The sequence below is a fragment of the Sorex fumeus genome, unplaced genomic scaffold (assembly GCF_029834395.1).
Source record: "Sorex fumeus unplaced genomic scaffold, SorFum_2.1 ptg000021l, whole genome shotgun sequence".
NCBI lineage: Eukaryota > Metazoa > Chordata > Mammalia > Eulipotyphla > Soricidae > Sorex > Sorex fumeus.
Genome location: NW_026606078.1, coordinates 4,629,001 through 4,652,374, shown reverse-complemented (window position 1 = coordinate 4,652,374; position 23,374 = coordinate 4,629,001). Strand labels below are relative to the sequence as shown.

Here is a 23,374-nt window from a genome sequence, read left to right as displayed (position 1 = left end):
TCAGGTGTGACACAAAAAAACAGAATAAAAACCACTCCCAAACTCAATGGTGTCAAGAACAGTGTTTTACTATTTTTTCATGATTTTCAGTTGACTGTGCATCCAGCTCGCTTCTTTGCTCATGTTAACTTCAGCTGCAGATTGGTTATGGTTGCTGGACTGAGCTCTCTTATATATCCATGGGGGTAGCAAGGTCCTTTTCCATAGTGGTTCTGGTTTTCAGGACTGAGACCTGCCTTGTACATGTGTTTATCCGGTCTCTGGATGCATCCTGCTTTCTATATCATGGGTCCAAAGCAGGTGGTAGGGGCCTTCCTGAACACCAGGATGCCTGGTCCCTAGGGTCCACACTCTTGACTTTGACCTCCTGATTTTCACTTTTATTCCAGGCCTTTCAGTCCTCAGGCTTTTTGTGGCCGCTATCTAAAATAGTCTTCTGCTTTATCACTCTGATTCTTTTCCTTTAGATCTAAACTTGTGCATCATTTGTCTTCTTTCTTAAAGGAAGTTACCTCCTTGAATAATTTGATCCTCTTTTTATGGATTTTTGTAGCCTTACAGAAGTAAGGCAATAGTTAAAATTTAAATTTACTGTTTAATTTGATTTTATGTTTACTCCCCACTGTCAGCTCCTTAAAAGATAGGGACCTTATTTATTACTTCTGGTTTTCCTTCTTTCTTATACTACACCCAGCACATAGTAGAAATTTAATCACTGCTGGTTAAAGGAGTTGCCCGTTTGATTTGCCTTTTGGAGCAGTTTCTGAACTAGTGTTCTTTCCAGTCTAGTATTCGTTAGTTTACTATCATTACTAATGTGGTCTGCGATTCCAGATCACTCTTAAGGGGAATGTTTCATACTCTTGGTGACTTTTCTTCTTTTTGATTAATTAATTTTAATTAAATTACCATTAAATACATCTTCATGATTGGGTTTCAGTCATACAATGTTCCAACCCCATGCCTCCATCAGTGTACATTTTCCGCCACCAATGACCCCAGTTTCCCTCCCACCAACCCTCTCCTCAGTCTGCCTTTATGGCAGGAAGCACTTATCTCTGTCTCTCTGTCTCTGTCTCTTTCTCTCTCTTTTTCCTTCTCTTCTTCTCGCCCTCAAATTTTGGCATTATGCTTTTCAGTACAGTTACTGAAGGGCTATCATGTTTGTCCCTTTATCTACTTTCAGCAGTGTTCTTTCCCAGCATGATCATTTCCAACTATCATTGTCATAAAAAAAATTTTTTTTCCTCTGAGTGCCTTTTCATCATGGCATTAAAAGTGGTCTACTTTAAGATCCCATTTCAAGGGAATGCCCTGCCACAGAGGCAGGGTGGGATGGGGAGGATGGGGGATGGGAGGGATACTGGGATCCCTGGTGGTGGAAAATGGGCACTGGTGGAGGGATGGGTATTTGATCATTGTATAATTGAAACCCAAGCACAAAAATGTGTAAGTCTGCAACTGTACCTCATGATGTCTCACTATTAAAAATAAATACAGAAATTAAGATCCCATTTCACAAATTAAAAAGCCTTAGCTCTGCCACTCCCCTGTCAGTCTCCCTTTGCCTGCCTTTTATCTCTGTCTCTGTGTCTCTTTTGGTTCTATCTATTTGGTGGCAACACTTGGCTGTGCTCAGGGACTATTCCTGGCTACAGGCTTGGTGGTTGTTCCCGGGGTTGCTCAGGGACAACTATGTAAAACTGAGGATGCAACCTGGAGCTCCCACATGCAAAGCATTTATTCCAGCTCTTTGAGCTGTCTCCTCAGTCCTGTCTTTGCTTATCTTTGTCTTATTTGCTTTCTCTCCCTTCTGCTCCTCTCTGCCCTCCCCTCGCATCAATAAAGGCCCAGTTGCACTGAGGTGAGTGTCACTCTTCCACTTCTCAGTTTAAGTATCTTCCATCTTCCAGTAGGCAGGGGTCACACCCAACTGACCTCCCGGTGCTGTGTAATTCCATCAATGGCCAAGACCCAGAGTCTATAAAACCCAGCTCCCGGAAGCCGCGCGACATCTTATCTCTTTCTTACTTTGGACAAGCTGGCAGGCTACCGAATGTAACCTGCCCACATGGCAGAGTCTGGCAAACTCCCCGTGGCGTACCCAATATGCCAAATTGGGTCTCATTCTCCTAACCCTGAAAGAGCCTTGAATATGGCACTTTTTAAAAATCTCAGGGCTAGGGCGAAGGAGATGTTACTGGTGCCTGCTCGAGGCAATCGACACAGGATGATCATGATCATGATAATATCTGCTAATTGCTGTCTTGGCATTTGGCTGTAGGACATTCCTGCCCTTTCTTCTATATTTCTGTGTAGGGAAAAAGACTGCTTCCCGTTCAGAGTCAGACCCATTGACTTCTGTGCTTGTTGGGTACACAAGAAGTCCTCAATAATTATTTTACCCCCTCCCCCCCTTTTTTTCAGGGTGAAGAAAACCTTAAAACAAGCATTTGCATATTTTTATCAGTTCTGTCACATTTTGACATCATTACTGAAAATATTCCAGAAAAGGTGAGTTTAAATTACCTGAGGAAGAGTTTAAACTTGACTTGCAGGAGAACTTTGTATATTTCTTGATCCCAAACACTGATGATTCTGAGAGGAAAGGAGACTGACATTCCCTGAGTCCATGGCACTTTAATCATGTTGAATCTTTGTAAAAATCCTGTGAAGTAGGTATAATGTTCACTTTACATAATAGAAAAACTGAAGAAATACAATTTTTGTTTTGGGGCAACACTCAATCAATGCTTAGGGCTTAATCCTAACTCTGTGCTCAGCGATACTCATAATCAGTTCATGGGACTATGGTGCCAGGGATAGTACCCAGTCTGTACAAAGCAAATAAATAACTTACCCACTATACTATCTCTCTGGTCCCTGAAGAAATAGAAATTGTCTTAACCTGGGTTGTACAGATCAGCGTTCCCCTTCAAATATTATACCACCCTTCTATAACCTTAATCCTCACTACAAGCTTTAATCAAATCTCTTTAGTTTTTACTAATTTCCTTTCCTGTTCCCATTGAGCATACCGTGCACTACATCTCAACTTTACCTTAGTCTTAGGCTTAGTGGCCTTAGTCTTCTCTACGCCTTGATTGTTCTTCAAACTTTCCTTGGTTTTTAGTGAGTTGGTCAGTTTTGAGACCCACATGACAGGCATTTTGTAGAATATCCTTTGATAGGGATTCAGCCCTGAGATTGTGATTAGACTGAAGTTATATTTTGGAAGGGAGACCACAGAGGAAAATAGTCATTTTCATCACATCATGTCAGGGTACATACTATCAGTATGATTTATTACTGTCTCAGGTTTCCCCAATTTAGAGTTGCTAGTTTTCTCTTCAAATGTACTGTAGATGAAATGTTACTTAGATAAATCTAAAAGAATAGAGCTTATATTAAGGGCGCTTACTATTTATTTTTTTTGGAGGGGGTACATTGGATCACACCCAGCAGTCCTCAGGGGTTACTCCTGGCTCTGAACTCAGGAATTAGTCCTCACTATGCTTGGGGGACCATATGGGATGCTGGGGAATTAATCTGGATCAGCCACGTGCCAGGCAAATACCTTCCCCACTGTACCATTGCACCAACCCTGCTAAGGGTCCTCCTTAAGGTTGTCTATGTGAATTATTCCATGGGTTGTGATCCAATAATGCTTAGTTTTGTTGTTCTAGTTGTTCAGCTTTATTCACTGGAGGTTTTTTTGTTTGGGGTGAGGTAGGATCAGTATATGTCTGTGTATATAAAGCATTTATTTACTTAGAATACTACTGGTCTCCAGACCTATATATTTGTTTTTGGTCCTAGTTCTAGAGTTAGCTATTTCTGCAGTAATCATTGATTCCTTTATTAGAAAATAATACCAGAAATTATGATTTTGGATCTAGTGTTCATTTCATGAGAATGGGGGAAAAATCCATTCTCTAGGGAATACAGTCCTTACATGACTGCTGTATTTGAAACATACTAGTATTGCTTCTGGTCATTTGTCTGGGCCTGGCTAGGATATTGGGCCCATTAAAACTCCTATCAGTACTAGAGAACTAGTATAGGAGTTTAGGCACTTGCCTTACATGTGACTGTGACAGCAGTGACCCTAGTCTGAATCTTTGGCACCACATAGGATCCTCCGAGCGATCACAGAACCAGGAATGGTCCCTGAGCACCTCCAGGAGTACCCGTAGAAAAAAAACAGTAGCTCACAATAGCACTCTGTGAGATTTCTTGCTTTAGGATCACCATCATGTTCATTACAAGTGGTACTCTTAATATTTCTAACTTTTCATCCAAGCTAAATTGATAAACGATGGAGGGAGTTTTTAAAACATGGTTATATAATGGTCATAGAGGATGAGGCAAATGGATTATAGCCTTTTAAAACTAAATAGCTGGTAGATTTTCTTTCTTGAGGAAATATTTAATGACATGCCTCTACTTTGAGAAGAAAGAGCTGCCAAAGCAAGCCAGCGAAATAGAGTTGATTCGCATTTTTAGCACTTGAGTACCTTGTTTTGGTCATAAGATCAAAGCTAAAAATGATCCAGGTTTACATTTGAAAAATGTTCTCTCTCTTATTTTTCAGAAACTAATTCTGAAGCAAGCCCTTATTATCACACTGAAGTGGTGCTTCAACCATAATTTTAGTGTACGTTTGTATGCACTAGTTGCGCTTAAGAAAATCTGGAGTATGTGCAAAATGTTGCATATTGAAGAATTCGATGCTTTGACTTCTGTTATTGAATCAAGCCTTAATCAGGTGGAAAATATGCATGGAGCTGGGTAAGTGAACCTTGTACCCTTCGTGTTCCTCCTTTCGAATACACAGGGAAGATGCAGCCAGTGCTGTGCTGTTGACTATCTCATCATACTATAGAACATATAGCTTGGATAGGCAAAGTTTAAACAGTTCACTATATGAGGTACAGAATTGCAATTCTTCGTATTGTCAGTTTCAGCTCTTCTTTTGATTGCCTTTTTAATTCTTTATACTTTATATTTTAAAATATGTCCTGGGACTGATGAGTAGTACAAGAGGTAGGGCACTTGCTTTACACAGTGCCGACCAGGGTTCTATCACTGGCACAACACATGGTCCCATAAGTCTGTCAGGAATGATTCCTGAGCATGGCTCTTTCCCCCCCCCCCCCCCCCCCAAAAAAAAAACCTCTGAAATTTTAGCTGCTTTTCAAAAAAAAAAGCTAGGTGCTTTTTTTCCTTCTTCTTCCCCACTCCCCCTGCTGCCCCCCACTCCAACCCACAAATTATGCAGTCGAGTTTCACACGTTTGGGGAAATCGCAGGGGTCAGTACATTCAGAGTGCAGTGGATAAACCTCGCCCTGGGAAAACCACCTTCATGATCATGGTATCTTCCCTGCCAAGTAAGCATAAAACTAGGTGCTTTTGTTTCCCCTTAGAGAACTCCATACCCCAAGCGAAATATATTGTCCAAAGCTCAGTATCAGAGATAAAGTACTGCAACCATGGATGGAGTGTAGGTGTAGGAGTGACCCAACATTTTTAAGGCCCCTTTTGTCTCACATCCATTCTGGGTGAAAATGACCATGCAAAAGCAGGCAAGCAGACATGTTCTGCATGTCTTCTAATATCTGAACTGCCTCATCTCCAAGGTGGTGTTTTGTTACTATACTATATTATTGTAATATATAATACTTACAACATTGTTAATATTTTTTATTGTAATTACAATTCACTGTGTTCAGAGACCTAGGCAGGTCTAATGTACATAAAAGGCTTTTCTTTAGAATGTGAAAAACATATACACAAACTGATAAAGCTTGGAAACAACTATTAGACATGAGAAATAACGGAAATTGGGAAAACCTGGAACAGTTAGGAGCTTTACCTGGAGCATCAAGTTAGCATGTGGTATCAGACTTATTTCTTTATTTTTTATGAGTCTTTACAGTTGCATGTGGTGGCACACCTGAAGGATATTCCATTGCCCCAAACTACGTGATAACTCTTTTTCTAAATTTTTGATGAAGTTGTTGAAAAAGCCCTATTTGAGTAATTAAGTGGGTAAGGGAGGTTTGGGCATCACAGGAGAAAGTGATTTGATTCCACAAATAGGAGACCAGAATATAATTACATAAGATAGCATCAGAAAAGAGAATAGAAGAAAGTTTGTTGGAAAGATAGGATGGATATTAGATGAGGAACACATGGCCAAAAGGAGTGAACACCTCACATCTGTCTTACATTGTTCACTATACTGGAAAACCATCTCAAATACTGGTCCCCACTAACACTGGTCATTATCATTGGTGATTTACCATCGCACTGCCTAGAATTCCTAACTTTCCAGGCATATCTTTGCCAGTTAGAATTCTTAATATTTTTCAAGTAGCCCCCTTGAAAATCTCATTTCTGTTTGGTATTTGTGTAAATTTTGACATGAATATTTTTTAAAATATATATTACTATGTAGTAATTCAAACTCAAAACTGCTGAAAAGTCTAATAATACTTTAATATGCATGTTAGTGAATTTATGTAAATATTTTACTGTAACATAGTAAAATACTACATACTATAACACAGACCTCTGTCTGTATAGTGTGCAACTCTATGTTTGACAGTTAAGAGTTAGTGACCAGGGGATGTCGCCCACAGTTAATTCATGAACTTCCATTTTTTAAAATTTTTGTTATTTTTAAATTTTTCTCTAGTCACAGTGAATAACAAAGTTATTCAGGATTGGGTTTTCGGCATATCATAGACTTTTAACCTTAGCTTAGTGGAAGGTTCTTGAGGGAAATGCTATGGTTTTTAACATGCGGATAGGTGCAGTTTATAGTTGTCTCTATGATTAAGTCACAGTTTATAGTGAATATTGAATTCTCTTATTTGATTATCCTCTTCAAAATGGGAGCTGCACTTTGACTTCCAAAAAGTGACTCAGCTCATATTTTCCGCGTGATAAAAAACTTCTTTGGGGGAAGAGGTGTCCTGTCAGCACTTAAGAGCCCTGGGGCCTTTCTGGGTGGTAGATACTTGGCTGGCAGTGCACAGCCCTCAGCCGCTGGGAAGATACCAGACAGTTCTGGGTGAAAAGTTCTGGGAAGATACCAGACAGTTCTGGGTATGAAGTTCCGTTCCAGGGATCAAACTCTTTGAGCTAACTCCCAGGTCTATAAACATTTTTTTTTTCAGTGCCAGGGATGGGCTGGAGCGATAGCACAGTAGGTAGGGTGTTTGCCTTGAACGCAGCCAACATGGCTGACCCAAGTTCGATTCCTCTGCCCCTCTCGGAGAGCCCGGCAAGCTACCGAGAGTATCTCGCCGGCATAGCAAAGCCTGGCAAACTACCTGTGACGTATTCGATATGCCAAACACAGTAACAACAAGTCTCACAATTTGTTGTGAGATGTTACTGGTGCCCACTTGAGCAAATTGATGAACAACGGAGGACAGTGCTACAGTGCCAGGGATCAAACTCAGGGTCTATCCGTGTAAAATGTGTGCTGTACCACTCAGCCACTGTACCACTCAAAACACTTACATGATCTTTTTCTCCCTAAGTTTTATTAAGACACTGTGATTTATAAAGTTATTCATAATGGAGTTACTTCAGGCATACAGTGTACCGACACCGTGTTTTCAGGCTTCCTACCACCCTTTAGCTTGCCCTCTTGGCAGGGATATACAAATTTTTTTCATATTACTTGCTCCAACATAGTGGATGGCAAATGGAAAATCAATAAATGCCAATTTATGATGATTCATTGCTATGTGATTTTAACCAGTGTAAATAAGACATTAATCCATTATTGAAAAATACATAAAATGCTTAGCAACCTAGGAATAAACATATCTTTCCTAATCTAGTAGAGGACAGCCATATGCACCATTTGACAGAGATAGATACTTGATGCCACGTGTTGGGAAGTTTGTCCTGTCATTTAGAGAAGGTCTTTTAACACTTCTTGCAAAAACCGGTTTCAAGCCTATGTTTTCCCTAAACTGTTGCCTTTCCATAAAGCTCTGTATCATCCCTTCAAATCTGAATGATAATCTAGCTGCATAGAATATTCTTGATGAGATGATCATTTTGTTAAGTTTTTGTACTCTGTCTCTCCACACTCTTTTGGCTTGAGTTTCATTTGATCTTGTGTACAAGATATGCTTTTCTTTGTATATTAGTTTCTTTTTTGATCTTGATGCTTTCAAGATTCTCTGTCTTTTTTTTATTTTGTCATTTTTAGTACAATATGCCTTGGAGTTTTCCTAGTAGAGTCTTTTTGCTTTTTGGGTCACACCTGACAATGCACAGGGGTTACTCCTGGCTCTGCACTCAGGAATTACCCTCACAGTCCTCAGCGGACCATATGGGATGCTAGGAATCAAACCCGGACCAGCCGCGTGCAAGGCAAACGCCCTACTGCTCCTGCCCCAGTAGAGTCTATTTTTTGTTGGGACCCTTTGGTCCTCTTGGATCTTGGTGCCTGTAATTCTCAAGTCTGGGAAGTTCTTATCAATGTTTTACCTATCATTTCTGCATCACATTTGCCTTCTTATTCTTCAGGGCCTCCTATGATTCTTACATAGTTTCTTTTGAGCTCATCCCAGAGTTCTCTGCTATGCTGTTCATATTTTTTACAGACTATTTTCTACCTTCTGCTGTTTCCTAGTGGATTCCTCCCTCAAATCTTGGAGCTTCTCGATCTTTTGCTCAGCTGGTGTTATTCTGTTGTTCTAAACTTATGTTTATTTTTTCCCTTTTATATCACCTATCATGTTCCTCATTTTTGTCATTTCTGATTGTAGTATTTTTCATTTCCACTCTTGTGCTTTCTTGTGCTTGGAACACCTCATCAAATCGTATTATTGTTTCTTAGAACATCCTCATCACAGTGTCTCTGAAGACATTGACGATTCACCAGTGTTATTTGTGTCTTCGATGATGCTGTTTTCACTCATTGAGCTTGGTGGTTATCTACATGTTTCCCCTCCTGGTTTTCTAGCATTCTTGCTGTGCTGGGCATGACTCTGTTGTTAGATCCTCTGGAAGCTATTGAGGGATTATACAGAGGTTGCTCTCTTTCTTCTCTGCCCCTCTTCATTAAATGACAGGAAGAATAACTCTGAGCAGTGCATAACTTGTTGAACTTCAAGAAGCTGTGGTGTGACCCATTTGTATGGTACAGGTCGAATGTAGAGGCTGCTGAAAGCTAGCTGGAGGGGATAGGCTGCACTAATCCTGTTCTGGATTAGATCTAGTGATGTCAGCCAGCAATAGCACAGCGGTAGGGTATTTGCCTTGCACGTGGCCGACCTGGGTTCGAGTCCTCCATCTCTCTCAGAGAGCCCGGCAGGCTCCCGAGGGTATCCCACCCACATAGCAGAGCCTGACAAGCTCCCCATGGCACATTTGATGTGCCAAAAACAGTAATGACAAGTTTCACAATGGGGACGTTACTGGTGCCCGCTCAAGCACATCAATGAACAGTGGGAGGACAGTGACAGTGATGTCAGCCAGAGGCATGCACACCTCATGTGGAATGGTTGAGCAGCAGGCAGAGGATCCAAAATAACATCATCTTTTAAAATCTTAGTACTGAGTTGGATAAACAGTAAATACAAAGTAAGGAGCCCTGAGCCACAACTCATCTCTTTTCTTAGAATACACATCTGCTAAGAATCAACTGAAAGGCAGGAATAGGCTATGTGCTGAGGTATCAGGGACGTAGACAAATGAAGTTAGGTGGAAATGAACAACAAATACCTAAGTGTTCCATTTAAAAGTATTAAATAATGGAGAGCACTGTAATGGAAAAATGAAGTTTGTAATGAGAAAATGCAGGCTCTTTAGTCTGGATGGTTTAGGAAAGTCTTTTCTAAACATTAATATACTATTTTAGTTGCATTATAAAGGATAAGTAGGAACAAGGTAAATGAAGAATCGAAGGGGAAATACTCTGGCTACAAAAGGAACATCCTGGTGTATGGAGACTGTTGGGGCGGGGTGGGTGTGTGTATCTGACTTAGGAAGAAGCAGAGCAGCATTGAGAAAGGTCGGGTCAGGCAAGCCGGATTCTGCTAAGTGAAGTGGGAAGCCAGTGAAGAGCAATGAGAGACCAATAGGAGGGATTAGGAGAGAAATTTTAAATTAGATTAGTGTGAGATTACTGAAAGGATTGAGAAATGTACAGGATTTTGAGGTAGGTATATTAAGAGCTGAAAACATTACTGAATTCAGCAAGAACATTTCCAGTAGTGTGGGGCAGAAACTAGATTAAAGTGAAACATGGTTGGGTTGGATGGGACAATATATTAACATTTAGTCTCATATTTATTCATCTCAAATTATTTTCTTTACTGAATACTTAAAATGCTTTATGTTATGTTTTGAAAACGGGTGATAAAGGCAAAACAGCTAACTTGCACAGATAATTTTTTCCAAAAAATTCTCTGGAAAAGATTGTAGGAAGAATAAAAGAGTTGCAGGTATACTGTCAAAGCCAAGACATATTTTTCAGTAACATTAGTTTTTTAATACGTGAGTGCTGTTGCTGTAATTTGTGTTACAAATTGTGTTACCCTAATTCAATGGGTCTGGAGTGACAGTACAGCGGGTAGGACATTTGCCTTGCACGCGGCTGACCTGGGTTCCATTCCCAGCACTTCATGGAGCACTGCCAGGAGTAATTCCTGAGTGCAGGGCCAGGAGTAACCCCTGTGCATAGCGAGATGTGACCCAAAAAGCCAAAAAAAAAAAAAAATAAAAACCAAAAACTTATTCAAATGTCGGCCATTGGTGGCATGTGTGTCATGTTTTAGATATTCATGAATAAAAAATTGAGTGTACATGAAGATGTCCTTACCTATCTGCCTTCCTTTCTCCCCCCTCCTCCCAACTGTCATTCTTGCAAATGGGCCTCTTTTTTTGGGGGCCCTCACTCTTCCACTATGCTCAGGGATCTCTCTTGGCAGTTTTCAGGGAGCCATATCTGGTGCTGGGGATCAAACTGGGTCTCAGCTGCATATAAGGCATGTGCTTGATCCCCTGTACTCTCTCTCCAACCTCGCATAGCTCCACCTAAAAGTTATCTCATAGTTTGACACTGATGCTTGATAAGGCTTTTGTCTAGTTTTCTTAAGATTGGACATTAAAGCCTTTAGAATAATAGGTTGAAGAAAAAGCTGGCATAGAGAAGAGGGGAGATGAAGCAAAACCCACGAAAATAGATTAGAGCAGTGATCAGGATCTTTTCCTTTGATGAAAGCCCCTGAAAGTGAAGAGGGGCCAGGGAGGTAGTACAGAGGTTAAAGTACATTCCGTGGACACTGCATATGGCCCCCTGAGCACCACCAGGAATTATGCCTGAGCATAGGCAGGGCAGAAGTAAACCTCGAACACTGCCTGATGTAGCCCCAACCAAACTAAACCAAAAAGTGAAGGGATAAAGAGGACAAGTGAATAAAGAGTTGACAGGTGATACAAAGATCTTCCACCCAAAATATTTTATTTCTCTCTTCAGTAATAGTTGATTAACCTGCTGGTGACTGGAGGTGAGGAGAAGCGCTAAGCACTTTTGGAAATGAAGAAGATACATTAGTGTTAGCAGGAAATTGATCTTGCTAGGAAAACGGTCTTTAAATAACTTGTTAACTTTTGGGTTGTTGATCGTCAATTAAATTGAAACCTGCTAGTCATGTGTCATTTTGATCCTACCACTCTGCCTTTTAAAACTTGATGGGTAGGTTAAGAATTTAAAATCTGCTTGTATTAGATTTGAGTTACAAAAGCTGAGTCTATTTGGTTATGTCTTATGAATCTCCATTGTAGAAGAAAGTGAATTATGTACAAATTTTTCAGCTTCTGGGGAAGAAAATTGCATTTTCTGCTCTGGAGAGTTTCAGGGATTCCAACCTAGATTTCTTTTGCAGTTTTCTTTCATAATTCTGCTTCTTCCCCAAGCATGTAACTTTTGTATTGGCAGATTTTTCCTGAGGTTTTTGTCATCTGATCAGCTGACAGCCACCTTTTTTCCTCTCACATTTGACAGAGCACAAGACTTCACACTCAGCTGTGTTCATCTACATTCTTATAATAACTGTTGAGAAATGTGTTAAATTCTGGTTGAATCCTTGTTTATGACTCTGGAATAGTTCTTTGTCTTTGAGAATCAAGTCAAAATCTCAAAGTCTCTGTCAGTTTTGAAAGTATGTTACTTTGAAAGTATGTTATTGGCATATAAATTCTTAAAATTTTGTTTTCTATACTCTGAAGTACTTTTAATATATAATTGACATATTCCCCCTTGTCAGAATTGTTTCAATTGTCCGTATGACGTACCTTATTTTCATTTATTAGGAATGCCAAGAAGAATTGGCAGCGCATTCAAGAACATTTCTTTTTTGCAACATTTCACCCACTTAAGGATTATTGTCTGGAGGTAAGCAAGGTTATCATGTATAAATTCTTTGTTATTTTCAGTGTACTCAGTCCTCCTGCTCCTTTTCTGCCATTAGTTGTTGAAGAGTTATGATCAGGTTAATTTTTTCCCCTGTACTACAAATGTCACCTTGATACTAATCTGTTCTCACATTAAAAGGAATAAGTGAGAACATTTGTGCAGGTGAGAAGCCCATTTTTAATGAAAGAATCAAAAGATCTTCTCTTTTGGTAATTGCATTTTTTAGGTTCTGAGTGACAAAAATATAGCAAATATACCACCTCATTAGCAGAATGTGTATATATATATATATCTATATATTACATAGATATATATATTACATAGATATATATGTTGTATAGATATATATAATTTTAAGAACCATAGCATGTTTGTTAGTTACATGCGAATTAATTTAATATATAAATTATAAAATTAAAAAATTTTTTTCAACTATAATTATAATTTTCATTTGAATTTAACACACTGACACTACTGCTGAAAGTTGTGCTAAACATGTAACAAGACTTTTTCAATAAAACAAATACCTGAAAGCATTGATAACTTTATGTAACTTTATGTAACTATATGTAAAAAGAGTGCTTCTTTGGGTTTTGATGGAATTCTGTTAAACTGACCTTTAAAACATGGATTCACATATTGTGAGATAAGCATCCTAGAACATTAATGTGTGCTTTTGTTGCTTCATTACAAAAATCTAGGAATTTTAAAAATATTTTAACATGTTCTGTTCTGTGTTCTTTACCACCCAGAATTCTTTGACATCTCTCTGAAGAACACTCTTAATAACTCTAGTGTTAAGTCAGCATTTTCTGTTCATTTCTGCAGCAGGAGTAAGTCCCTTGCTTCCCTCTTTTCCCCATCCTGCCTTTAATTGCCTTATTATCTTATATTTTACATCTTATTCCCCATTAATTACATGCATCATAACTATATAAATAAAATAATGACTTACAAGAACTCTGCACTTCAGGGCCAGAGCTATAGTACAGCAAGTAGGGAATTGGGTGTTTACCTTGCACTCAGCTGACCCAGGTTCGATTCCCAGCATCCCATATGGTGTAAAATGCCAGAAGTAATCCGTGTACAGAGCCAGGAGTAACCCTTGAGCATTGTGGATTGTGGCAAAACAAAAACAAACAAAAAATAACTCTGCTTTTGGAATTTGGAAGTATACTTAGCACATGTTTTATTTTATAAACTTCTAGTTGTAACCAGTATGCCCGTTTAAATTTTCACAAAACTGCTAGTATAAAGAAAACCACATTAATCCTTAAGACATATAATTTGCACATTATTATAAGCTTATGTCATTTAAAATTAGTTAGTATTTGCATGCTTTTTCACCTTTGATGGTGTTCTGGTAGTTTTCCTGTGTAGAGGACATAATGTGTATGTAATGACTAGATAGTTACCATTGACAATACTGTTATATTGTGCAGTTTAGGAAACACTTTCATGTGCTGTTTAATTTGATTTCATCCTCATTTTACAAATGAGGAAATTGACAGTAAGACTAAGTAGCTATCTAATAGCTAATATGTAGTCAAACCAAAATTTAAACTTGTCTGATGATAGAATTCAGTATCAAAAGAGCTTAAACTTTATTGTTATAGAGGTGTTTGGTTATCAGCAAGTAATATTTTTTCCAAATGCTCTCCCATACTGATACTGATTAATTCCAAAACACTTTTTGGCTTTATCAAAATGTTTAACAACATAGTTTGTTACATAGAGATGGAAATAAGTCATGAAAGACCAACCTGCTCTCAAGGATTTCCTAAGTTCTCATTTCTTAAGATAGGAAATAGATAGATAGATAGATAGATAGATACTTGATACGTGTTATAAATGAAAGTATGTAATGTGATTATTATGTGGATAGTATGAGACTTTCAGTAATAAGTTAAACTTAAACATGTATATTTGTTACTTTTAAGGAAAATATTTTAAATTTTACCTTTTGCTTTTCAGACTATATTTTACACCCTTCCACGCCTTTCAGGCCTTATTGAAGATGAATGGATCACCATTGGTAAATTTACCAAATTCACTGAAATTCCTTTAGATGCAGAATTTCAGTGGTACAATTCTTCAACTCAACTTTGTGAATTAAATGCAGGTGACTGGTCTCAGCAGGACATAGGTAAAAATAATTTGTTTTTTTCCTATTGACCTACTTAGGCTTATTGATTTACTTAGAATAGGTGGTTGCTAATAGCACTTTTTCATTGATATGATGACCCAAGCTCTACCATTCAGGAAAAAGACAGTGGGAAAAACTATATTTTTAACTAATGCTTTTAATTGAGGTAAATATTGCTATTTTAAAAATTACAAAGAGAGCTGAATCTGCTTTATTATATAAAGCAGGGGTTTCTCTTTTCTTTTAAAAATACTGCTAATTCACGATCATCCTGTTGTTCGTCGATTGCCTTGAGCAGGCACCAGTAACGTCTCCTTCGACCTAGCCCTGAGATTTTAAAAAGTGCCATATTCAAGGCTCTTTCAGGGTTAGGAGAATGAGACCCATCATTGTTACTGGTATTTGGCATATTGGGTATACCACGGGGAGTTTGCCAGAATCTCCCATGTGGGCAGGTTACATTTGGTAGCCTGCCAGGTTGTCCATAGTAGGAATGAGATAATAAGATGTCGCGCAGCCATGAATGCTCGGGGCGGGGAGGGAAACTTAACCCGCCCCCCTCCAAAGGGCCCGGGCGAGGACAGCCAGGCACAAGGGCAGGAAATTCGCTGTTCTTTGTTCTCTTCCGGGAGCTGGGTTTTTATAGTCTCTGGGTCTTGGCCATTGATGGGATTTACATGGCACGGGGGCGGGGGGGGGGGGGCGGGAGTTGGTGGGTGTGATCCCTGCCCTACTGGAAGATGGAGGATCTGGGTGGAGGATGCTCAGCCCCGATCCGAGCAGGCTTGGAGATCTCAGCCCCGGGACCCACATGCCTTTGTTCCTCTGCCAGTACCTTCACACGTGTGGAGAGTGGTCTCAGCATGGTTATGGCTGGTTCTGGAGATCTTCAACTGCCGGAGCTCTGCTTGGGGCGGGGAGGGAAACTCAACCCCGGCAAGGACAGCCAGGTGTGGCTGTACTTTTTTTTTTTTGGTATTATTTCTGTAAAAATATTTTAAGAGAGCCAAATTATAAAATTTCCCCTATTTTTCCTATTTTTATGGATATAGGAAGCTAAATGGAAGCAGATTTCTTTATTGCAATCCCTTCTTGCTGTGGACACCACTCATATGCTATCCCTTCTTTCCCCTTCAGCTTCAGCTCCTTCACAAACTCTGTCCCTTCGACTTTCATTGGGACTCACATTACCCTTGATTTCTCACCTCATCTTTCTCCTTCTCTTCATTAGTTAAATGCTCTTAAAAACAGCAAGATTTAAGTCCCTTTAGGTCACAGGTCATCTCAATTATTGGGAGTTGTGGTCTGCATTCTCACCATTTGTCACATTCTTTCCCTATTCTGGCTTTCCTTAACCCATAACATCACTGAAAACTCTTTGAAAAAATAAAAACTTTGCTTTCTTTAAAATCTAAATAGATGTTCTTATCATACCTACCTTAAAGTATACTAGCATTTATTTGCTATATTCTTATATTTTAATGGGCTGGAGCGATAGCACAGCGGTAGGGCATTCACCTTACAAGCGGCCAACATGGCCGACCTGAGTTCGATTCCTCCGCCCCTCTGGGAGAGCCCGGCAAGCTACACAGTAACAACAAAGTCTCCAATGGAGACGTTACTGGGCCCGCTCGAGCAAATCGACGATCAACGGGAGGGCCTTTACCTTTACCTTATATTTTATGTCCTGATTTTCCTCTAGATTTTCTTCTATGGCTTCTTATATTTTTATATATAAAATGCTCCAAAACTGAAAAATCAAAATTCCTTGGACATCTTATTGAAAGTACAGATCCCAGGGTAAAGTACAGCAGATAGGGCATTTGCTTTGTACACAGCTGACCCATGTTCAGTTCCTAGGACCCAGTATGGTCCCTGAGCCCACTCAGAGTGTTCCCTAAGATCAGAGCCAAAAGTAAGCCTTGTGCACTGCTGGATGTGACCCCCAAAAAACAACAGTCCAAAAGTACAGAGCCCAGGGGCTGGAGAGAGAGCACAGCGGGTAGGGTGTTTGCCTTGCACACGGCTGACCCGTGTTCGATTCCCAGCATCCCATATGGTCCCCTGAGCACTGCCAGGAGTAACTCCTGTGTGCAGAGCCAGGAGTAACCCCTGTGTGTTGCCAGGTGTGACCCAAAAAGCAAAAAAAAAAAACAGTACAGAGCCCACCCTTAGATATTAAATCAGTGTGTCTAGTGTAGAGTTCTTGGCAGGTGGTGTTTGTTTTCCTTTACTTTCCAGTCAAACAGATAAGGTAAAGGTAAAGGTCCTCCCGTTGTTCATCGATTTGCTCGAGTGGGCCCAGTAACGTCTCCATTGGAGATTTTGTTGTTACTGTGTTTGGCATATCGAATACATCACGGGTGGCTTGCCAAGCTCTGCTGTGTGGGCGAGATACTCTCGGTAGCTTGCTGGGCTCTCCGAGAGGGGCGGAGGAATCGAACTCGGGTCGGCCATGTTGGCTGCATGCAAGGCAAACGCCCTACCGCTGTGCTATTGCTCCAGCCCCTGGGCTCTGTATCTGTATCTGTATCTGGAGCCTACTCGGATTTGGGCCGAGCATCCTCCACCCAGATCCTCCAAATTCCAGTAGTCGGGGGTCACACCCACCAACTGGCCCCCTGGCGCTGTGTAATCCCATCAGCGGCCAAGACTCAGAGACTATAAAAACCAGCTCCCGGAAGAAGAACAGTGCAGTCTCCTACCCCCGCGCCTGACTGTCCTAGACGCCGGGGCCCCTTGGAGGGGAGCGGGTTGAGTTTTCCTCCCCGCCCTGACCAGGGCTCCGGCAGCCAAAGACCTCCAGGACCAGCCACCACCATGCTGAGACCACTCTCCGCACACATGAAGGTACTGGCAGAGGGACAAAGTCACGCAGGTTCCGGGGCCGAGATCTCCAAGCCTACTTGGATTTGGGCCGAGCATCCTCCACCCAGATCCTCCAAATTCCAGTAGGTGGGGGTCACACCCACCACCTGGCCCCCTGGCGCCGTGTAATCCCATCAGTGGCCAAGACTCAGAGACTATAAAAACCAGCTCCCGGAACCGCGTGGCCGCATTCGCGGCTGTGCGACATCTTATTATGACATCTTATTATCTCATTCCTACTTTGGACAAACTGGCAGGCTACCGAATGTAGCCTGCCCACACGGCAGAGTTTGGCAAACTCCCTTGGCGTACCCAGTATGCCAAATACCAGTAACAATGACGGGTCTCATTCTCCTAAAGAGCCTTGAATATAATCTCAGGGCTAGGATGAAGGAGACGTTACTGGGGCCTGCTCGAGGCAATCGACGAGTAACAGGTTGATTTGTGATTTGTGATTTTTGTGTGTCTACTGTGCGCTGGAGCGATAACACAGTGGGTAGGGCGTTTACCTTGCACGTGACCAACCCAGGTGATTCAGGTTCCATTCCTCCGCTCCTCTCAGAGAGCCCGGCAAGCTACCAAGAGTATCTCGCCCGCACGGCAAAGCCTGGCAACCTACCCATGACGTAGTCGATATGCCAAAAACAGTAACAAGTCTCATAATGGAGACATTACTGAGCCCGTTCGAGCAAATCAATGAACAATGGGAGGACAATGACAGTGGACAGTGTCTAGTGCAGATGCTTGGAAAAGTATTTTTTGTTTAAATCAAATATGAGGAAGGTTCATTAATGCTATGTAACTTTCACGATATAACTTACTTTCACACTTTTTCTCTGCCCAGCCTCTTTTCTGAACCTATTGGATATTTGTGTCCTGGTAGTTCATATGCCTGATTGTTTTTAAACTTCATTTGAGGCACCTTGATTTATAGTACTGTTAATTATAGAGTTCAGTTCATATCTCTTAACCGTTAACATAATTTAGATCTAATCTTTTTGCACAAACAGGCCTGCTCTATAAACCCTTTTGTTTTCACCTGGTTGTTGTAGAAGTCTTATCTTCCCCAGTTTTCTCTCTCGCTGTTTGTTTCATATATTATTAAATCATCTTATTCTGCTTCCCAAATCTGGTTTCTACTCTTTCCCACTTGCCATGACTTAATTTAGACAGTCTTTGCCTGGACTCATACAAAAATGTACTAAAGGCATTCCAGCCCTGGCTTAATCTCCACATTGCTTTTAAGACGGTTGCCCCCCCCCCCACACACACATAAATCCAAGTAAAGAATTTTCTCTCCTTCTACTGGGCTTATGAGTACATAACATAACATAAACATGTTATTAGTTGAAAGTACACTGTCAGGAATACTGACTGAAGACTGCAGCTCTTGCCTGCTATCCCTTGTATTGTAAGAGAGTATTGTACAGGATCTCTACCAAATCCGTATCTCCTTCACTAGCTTGAAGGCAAAAAATCTTAAGTTAAAGCACTGTTAAGTTGGAAACCGTCATAGCTGATCTCTCCTAAAAACTCTGTGGTTCCTGTCTTTAGAATAAATTCTATCCGTTGCATGCTGTGAGTTACTATGATGCTCGGCTAGCGTGATAGCTAAAGGGGCTGCACTCATGCTTTACACACAGGCGACCCAGGTTCAGTCACTCACACTGCATGGGCCCCTGAACATTGAGCCGGGAGTAGCCCAAGAACACTAGGTATGGCCCCAAATCAAAACAACAAAGTACCACTGTTGTCTCAGCTGTTTTCTTCCATATCCTGTTGCATGTGCATATACTTATCGCATCTACACTGTTCTTCCTCTCTCTGCCTTGACAACTGCAGAGTCCCTTGAACCCTTTAGGTCCCACTTCATATATTAATTTTTTTTTTTTTTTTGTGCGTGAGCATACCTCACTCCAATACTGCCATGTTAGTTACTTGCATGTCTCTCCATCCCTCGTGGGCTCGGTGCTCCTGGATTGATCATTTGCTACTCTGGAGTGGAACAGAATTGAGTAGGAGTCTGAAAGGACAGCCTGAGTCCTGTGCTAGAAATTACAACACTCCAGCTAGAAAGGTCAATCACATTGTGGGTGTCCATCAGGTTCAGACACCGTTTCTTCAGAGGCTATCTTTCACTTAAGAAAGTTCCACCAAATACTTGTGTAGTAATTTAAGATAAGGATTGTATGGTTTTTAGGAATGTAATTTTTCTACAGGAAATTCTAATCAAATGCATTATTGTTTGGACCAAAAAAGTTTTAAGAACAAATATTTATTTATTTATTTATTTTCTTTTTGGGTCGCACCTGGCAATACACAGGGGTTACTCCTGGCTCATGCACTCAGGAACTACTCCTAGCGGTGCTCAGGGGACCATATGGGATGCTGGGAATCGAACCCGGGTTGGCCGCATGCAAGGCAAACGCCCTACCTCTGTGCTATCGCCCCAGCCCCAAGGACCAATATTTTTAAATTATAAAAATAAATATAGAAATGACCAAAAATGTAAAATTAACAATAAAATTAAAAATTTTAGAGAAATTTAATATCTACTCGAGCGGGCCCAGTAACGTCTCCATTGGAGACTTTTGTTGTTACTGTGTTTGGCATATCAAATACGTCACGGGGGGCTTGCCAGGCTCTGCCGTGCGGGCGAGATACTATTTTTTTTTAATTGAATCACTGTGGGAAAAGTTACAAAGCTTTCAGGTTTAGTCTCGGTCATGCAAATATCAAACACATTTCCCTTTACCAGTACTTATTTTTCACCACGAAGAACCCCAATAAACCCCCACCCCCCCACCCCTCCCAATGCCTGTGAGGTAGATGAATTCTAGTTAACACTCTATCTACTTTGACTAGATTCATTGTTTCGATAATAGATGCACCATTATTATTTAGAGTTTACCCCCCAAATCACACATGCTGAAAAAGCATTGTGAAATGATTTGCTTTCTACAGCTGGGTTCAAGAATTAAATGATGTCGCTCGATAGCGGCCACGTGGTTTTGGATTTCTGCTATTTTACTTTTTAACCCTGGAAGTATTTCTGCGGAGAGTCAGATAATTAAGAGATTGGTTTCTGTGCTATGGAGCCATGGCTGTGCCGCAGAGCTGCTTGTGGGGGGCAACTGGTGACCTCGGTAGGGCATGAAGGACGAGCCGGAAACGCCCCCCTTCCCATGAGGTTTTAGTCGCACCGTCACCACCGGCTCATACCTGGCTTTCCACAAAGCTCCCAAGCGGCTGCCATCTTTCTTTCCAGAGGGAAGAAGGCGGAAGGGACCAACACCCTTTCCCCTCCGGTCAGACATGGTGGCGTGGATTAACACATAGTCCGTTCACTTCTCTGCTGCAAGCTGCTGGGCTCTGCATTAAGTCCTTGTGCTTCTAGAGCCATGGCTGTGCCTGAGAGTCTCATGGGGGGCAACTGGTGACCTCGGTAGGGTGTGAAGGACGAGCCGGGTTAATATCTACTATTTGTAAGATAAGTCTGTATTTTATATGCTTTAAGAAAAAATTATACCAAACAATTATACCATATCTATAAATTCTAACACAGGTATTTTTTTAGTTTAAATATTAATTTTTTTAAATGAAAATTTTGTGAAATTTTCATGTGGTTATAGAACTTGAATTTAAAAACTTAAAATTACTGTTGAAATGCTAATTGTGTCCATTTGCAATAGTAGTTAATGTCTTTCTAATATATTTAAATACTTAAAATATGTGTATAATAAGTATACATACATATTTATATTGGATTTTTTTTCCTTTCCTAGGTTCTAACTCAGGAGAAGCAGATAACCAATCAGACTGGACTGATGTTCAGAAGAAGATTATCCCATGGAAAAATTATGTTCCAGAGTTAGATCTGGAGTTAGTTCTTCAGGATCGTGCTGCCAGACTTGGAAAGTTGATTACCAGACTGATTGTTGTAGCCTCACTCATTGATAAGCCAACCAATTTGGGAGGTAAAAGTCTAGTTTACTGTGGAACTTGCTTCAAACCTTTGATCCTGAAAGTTTTTACTTCTTCCATTGTAATGTTTGCTCTCCCCCCCACCCCACACACACACATACATTTAGCCCTCTTTAGGATCTTCAGAGGAACGTATAGAACCTTACCAAGCTTAATATACTAGAAACAGTAATTGCATTTTGTTGTGTGTAGGACTGTGCCGGACCTGTGAGGTTTTTGGGGCCTCAGTGCTCGTTGTTGGTAGTCTGCACTATATCAAGGATAAACAGTTTCAGCACCTCAGCGTTTCAGCAGAACACTGGCTTCCTTTAGTGGAGGTGCGTGCAATATGATTATTAAAATTTGTGTTTGTTAAAATCTTTTGGAGTACTCTATCTTCATGTATCAGCCTTTTTTGGGGTAGAATTTATAGTAAAATACTTTTAGAATAATACATAGACTATAACTCTCTTTTGTTCTGCCATTTTTTTATTATCTTTCACATCGTGTGTTCTTATAAGTCATCAGTAACAAGAATTCCTTTCAGTAAAATCTGTATCATTGAATCTGACTTTTTATTTAAGAATTATTTCCACTATCATGATGGGAGGTTTAACTGAAAACTTCTGTTCTTTTCCTTTTTTTCCCCTTTTCCTTAACAAGCTTAATTTGCTTTTTGCAGATTTTGTTCAAAGCAGGATTGTAATTAAGTCATCTGTTCTTTTTGAACTTTAAGGTAAAACCACCTCAATTGCTTGATTATCTGCAGCAGAAAAAAGCAGAAGGTTATACTATCATTGGTGTGGAACAAACTGCCAGAAGTGTAGATCTGACTCAATACTGCTTTCCTGAGAAATCTCTACTTTTGTTGGGGTAAGAAAATTCTCTTAATGGGTATTTATTTTGTGAGTCTTGGACTAGAAAATATTTCAGAAATCCTGCAGTTTGCTAAGAGCTATACACATAATACAGCTTCACTTTTGATTTGTGAAATCAAGTTTTTACTACATTTTAGATGACGAGGTCAACACAAATAAACATACAGAATTGACCTATAAATCTTTTTTGTTACACTTACTTTCCTGGTACCATAGACATTGGTATTGTCACTTTCAGTAACATTCAGAATCTAAGAAAAAGTAGAATTATAAGAAAAATAACCTACTTCATTTTTTTTTTAATCAGAAATGAACATGAAGGAATTGCAGCAAATCTGATCCAACAATTGGATGTCTGTGTGGAAATTCCTCAACAGGGAATTATTCGCTCACTTAATGTCCATGTGAGTGGAGCTCTCCTGATTTGGGAATATACCAGACAACAGCTGCTTAAGCATGCAGACAATGTATGATGAAGTGTGTGCTTTATGTGAGACGAATTATTGGTGCTATTGGAACATTTTTGGAAATGCTTTGGACTAACAATTATGACATTTACTAGGAAGAACTTTATTTTATTTTTTTGCAGTGTGATGCCAAAACTTTTTCATGTGCCTTAAATATAAGATGTCCAATTTAATAAACATTTATTTAGCTAAATTGTATTGCTATTTGAATAAAGTATTTTAAACAATCATGGAACATTATTAAAAGGTATTGACTTCCTTTGAAACTAGTATTGTCAAAACTATAGAGTACCCAGGAATATGGTAAAATTAAGACAGATTTAATCTATGAAATAAAATACTGCACTATTAAGTCATAAGGAAGCATGGTGAGCTGGAAGCAAAGGTTTCACATGAAAAGGAATTATTAACATCCTTTTGCTGCTGTGATCTACTTACTCTTAGGTAGAAACATGCTTGGCAAGATTCTGAGCCAGCTTTTCTAAAAATTTCATAATATTCAGTCTCAGATTTTTTATTTCATTGGGAGAGGGTTAGAATGTCCGTGCTCTGGGCTTATTCCTAGCTCTGGTCTCAGGGGTCACTTCTGGCACATAGGTT

At 40.1% G+C, this 23,374-nt stretch overlaps 1 protein-coding gene and 1 pseudogene across 3 annotated transcripts in view; one reads left to right on the top strand and one right to left on the bottom strand.

Annotated features, from left to right (window-relative positions):
- Positions 1-22,970, top strand: part of TARBP1 (TAR (HIV-1) RNA binding protein 1) — an 81,993-nt gene extending 59,023 nt beyond the window's left edge. For 2 of the 3 annotated variants that reach the window (XM_056113584.1, XM_056113583.1), the window contains exons 23-30: positions 2,428-2,514; positions 4,595-4,791; positions 12,350-12,431; positions 14,427-14,598; positions 21,252-21,443; positions 21,643-21,767; positions 22,166-22,302; positions 22,615-22,970. In XM_056113584.1, the coding sequence (XP_055969559.1) occupies positions 2,428-2,514; positions 4,595-4,791; positions 12,350-12,431; positions 14,427-14,598; positions 21,252-21,443; positions 21,643-21,767; positions 22,166-22,302; positions 22,615-22,780 (1,158 nt within the window). In that variant the 3' untranslated portion in view covers positions 22,781-22,970. Of the gene's footprint in view, positions 1-2,427; positions 2,515-4,594; positions 4,792-12,349; positions 12,432-13,204; positions 13,286-14,426; positions 14,599-21,251; positions 21,444-21,642; positions 21,768-22,165; positions 22,303-22,614 lie in introns of those variants that run through there. The other variant, XR_008792316.1, reaches the window with a different exon arrangement.
- On the bottom strand, positions 5,264-5,399 carry LOC130023092 (uncharacterized; annotated as a pseudogene).
- Positions 22,971-23,374: the final 404 nt, after the last annotated feature.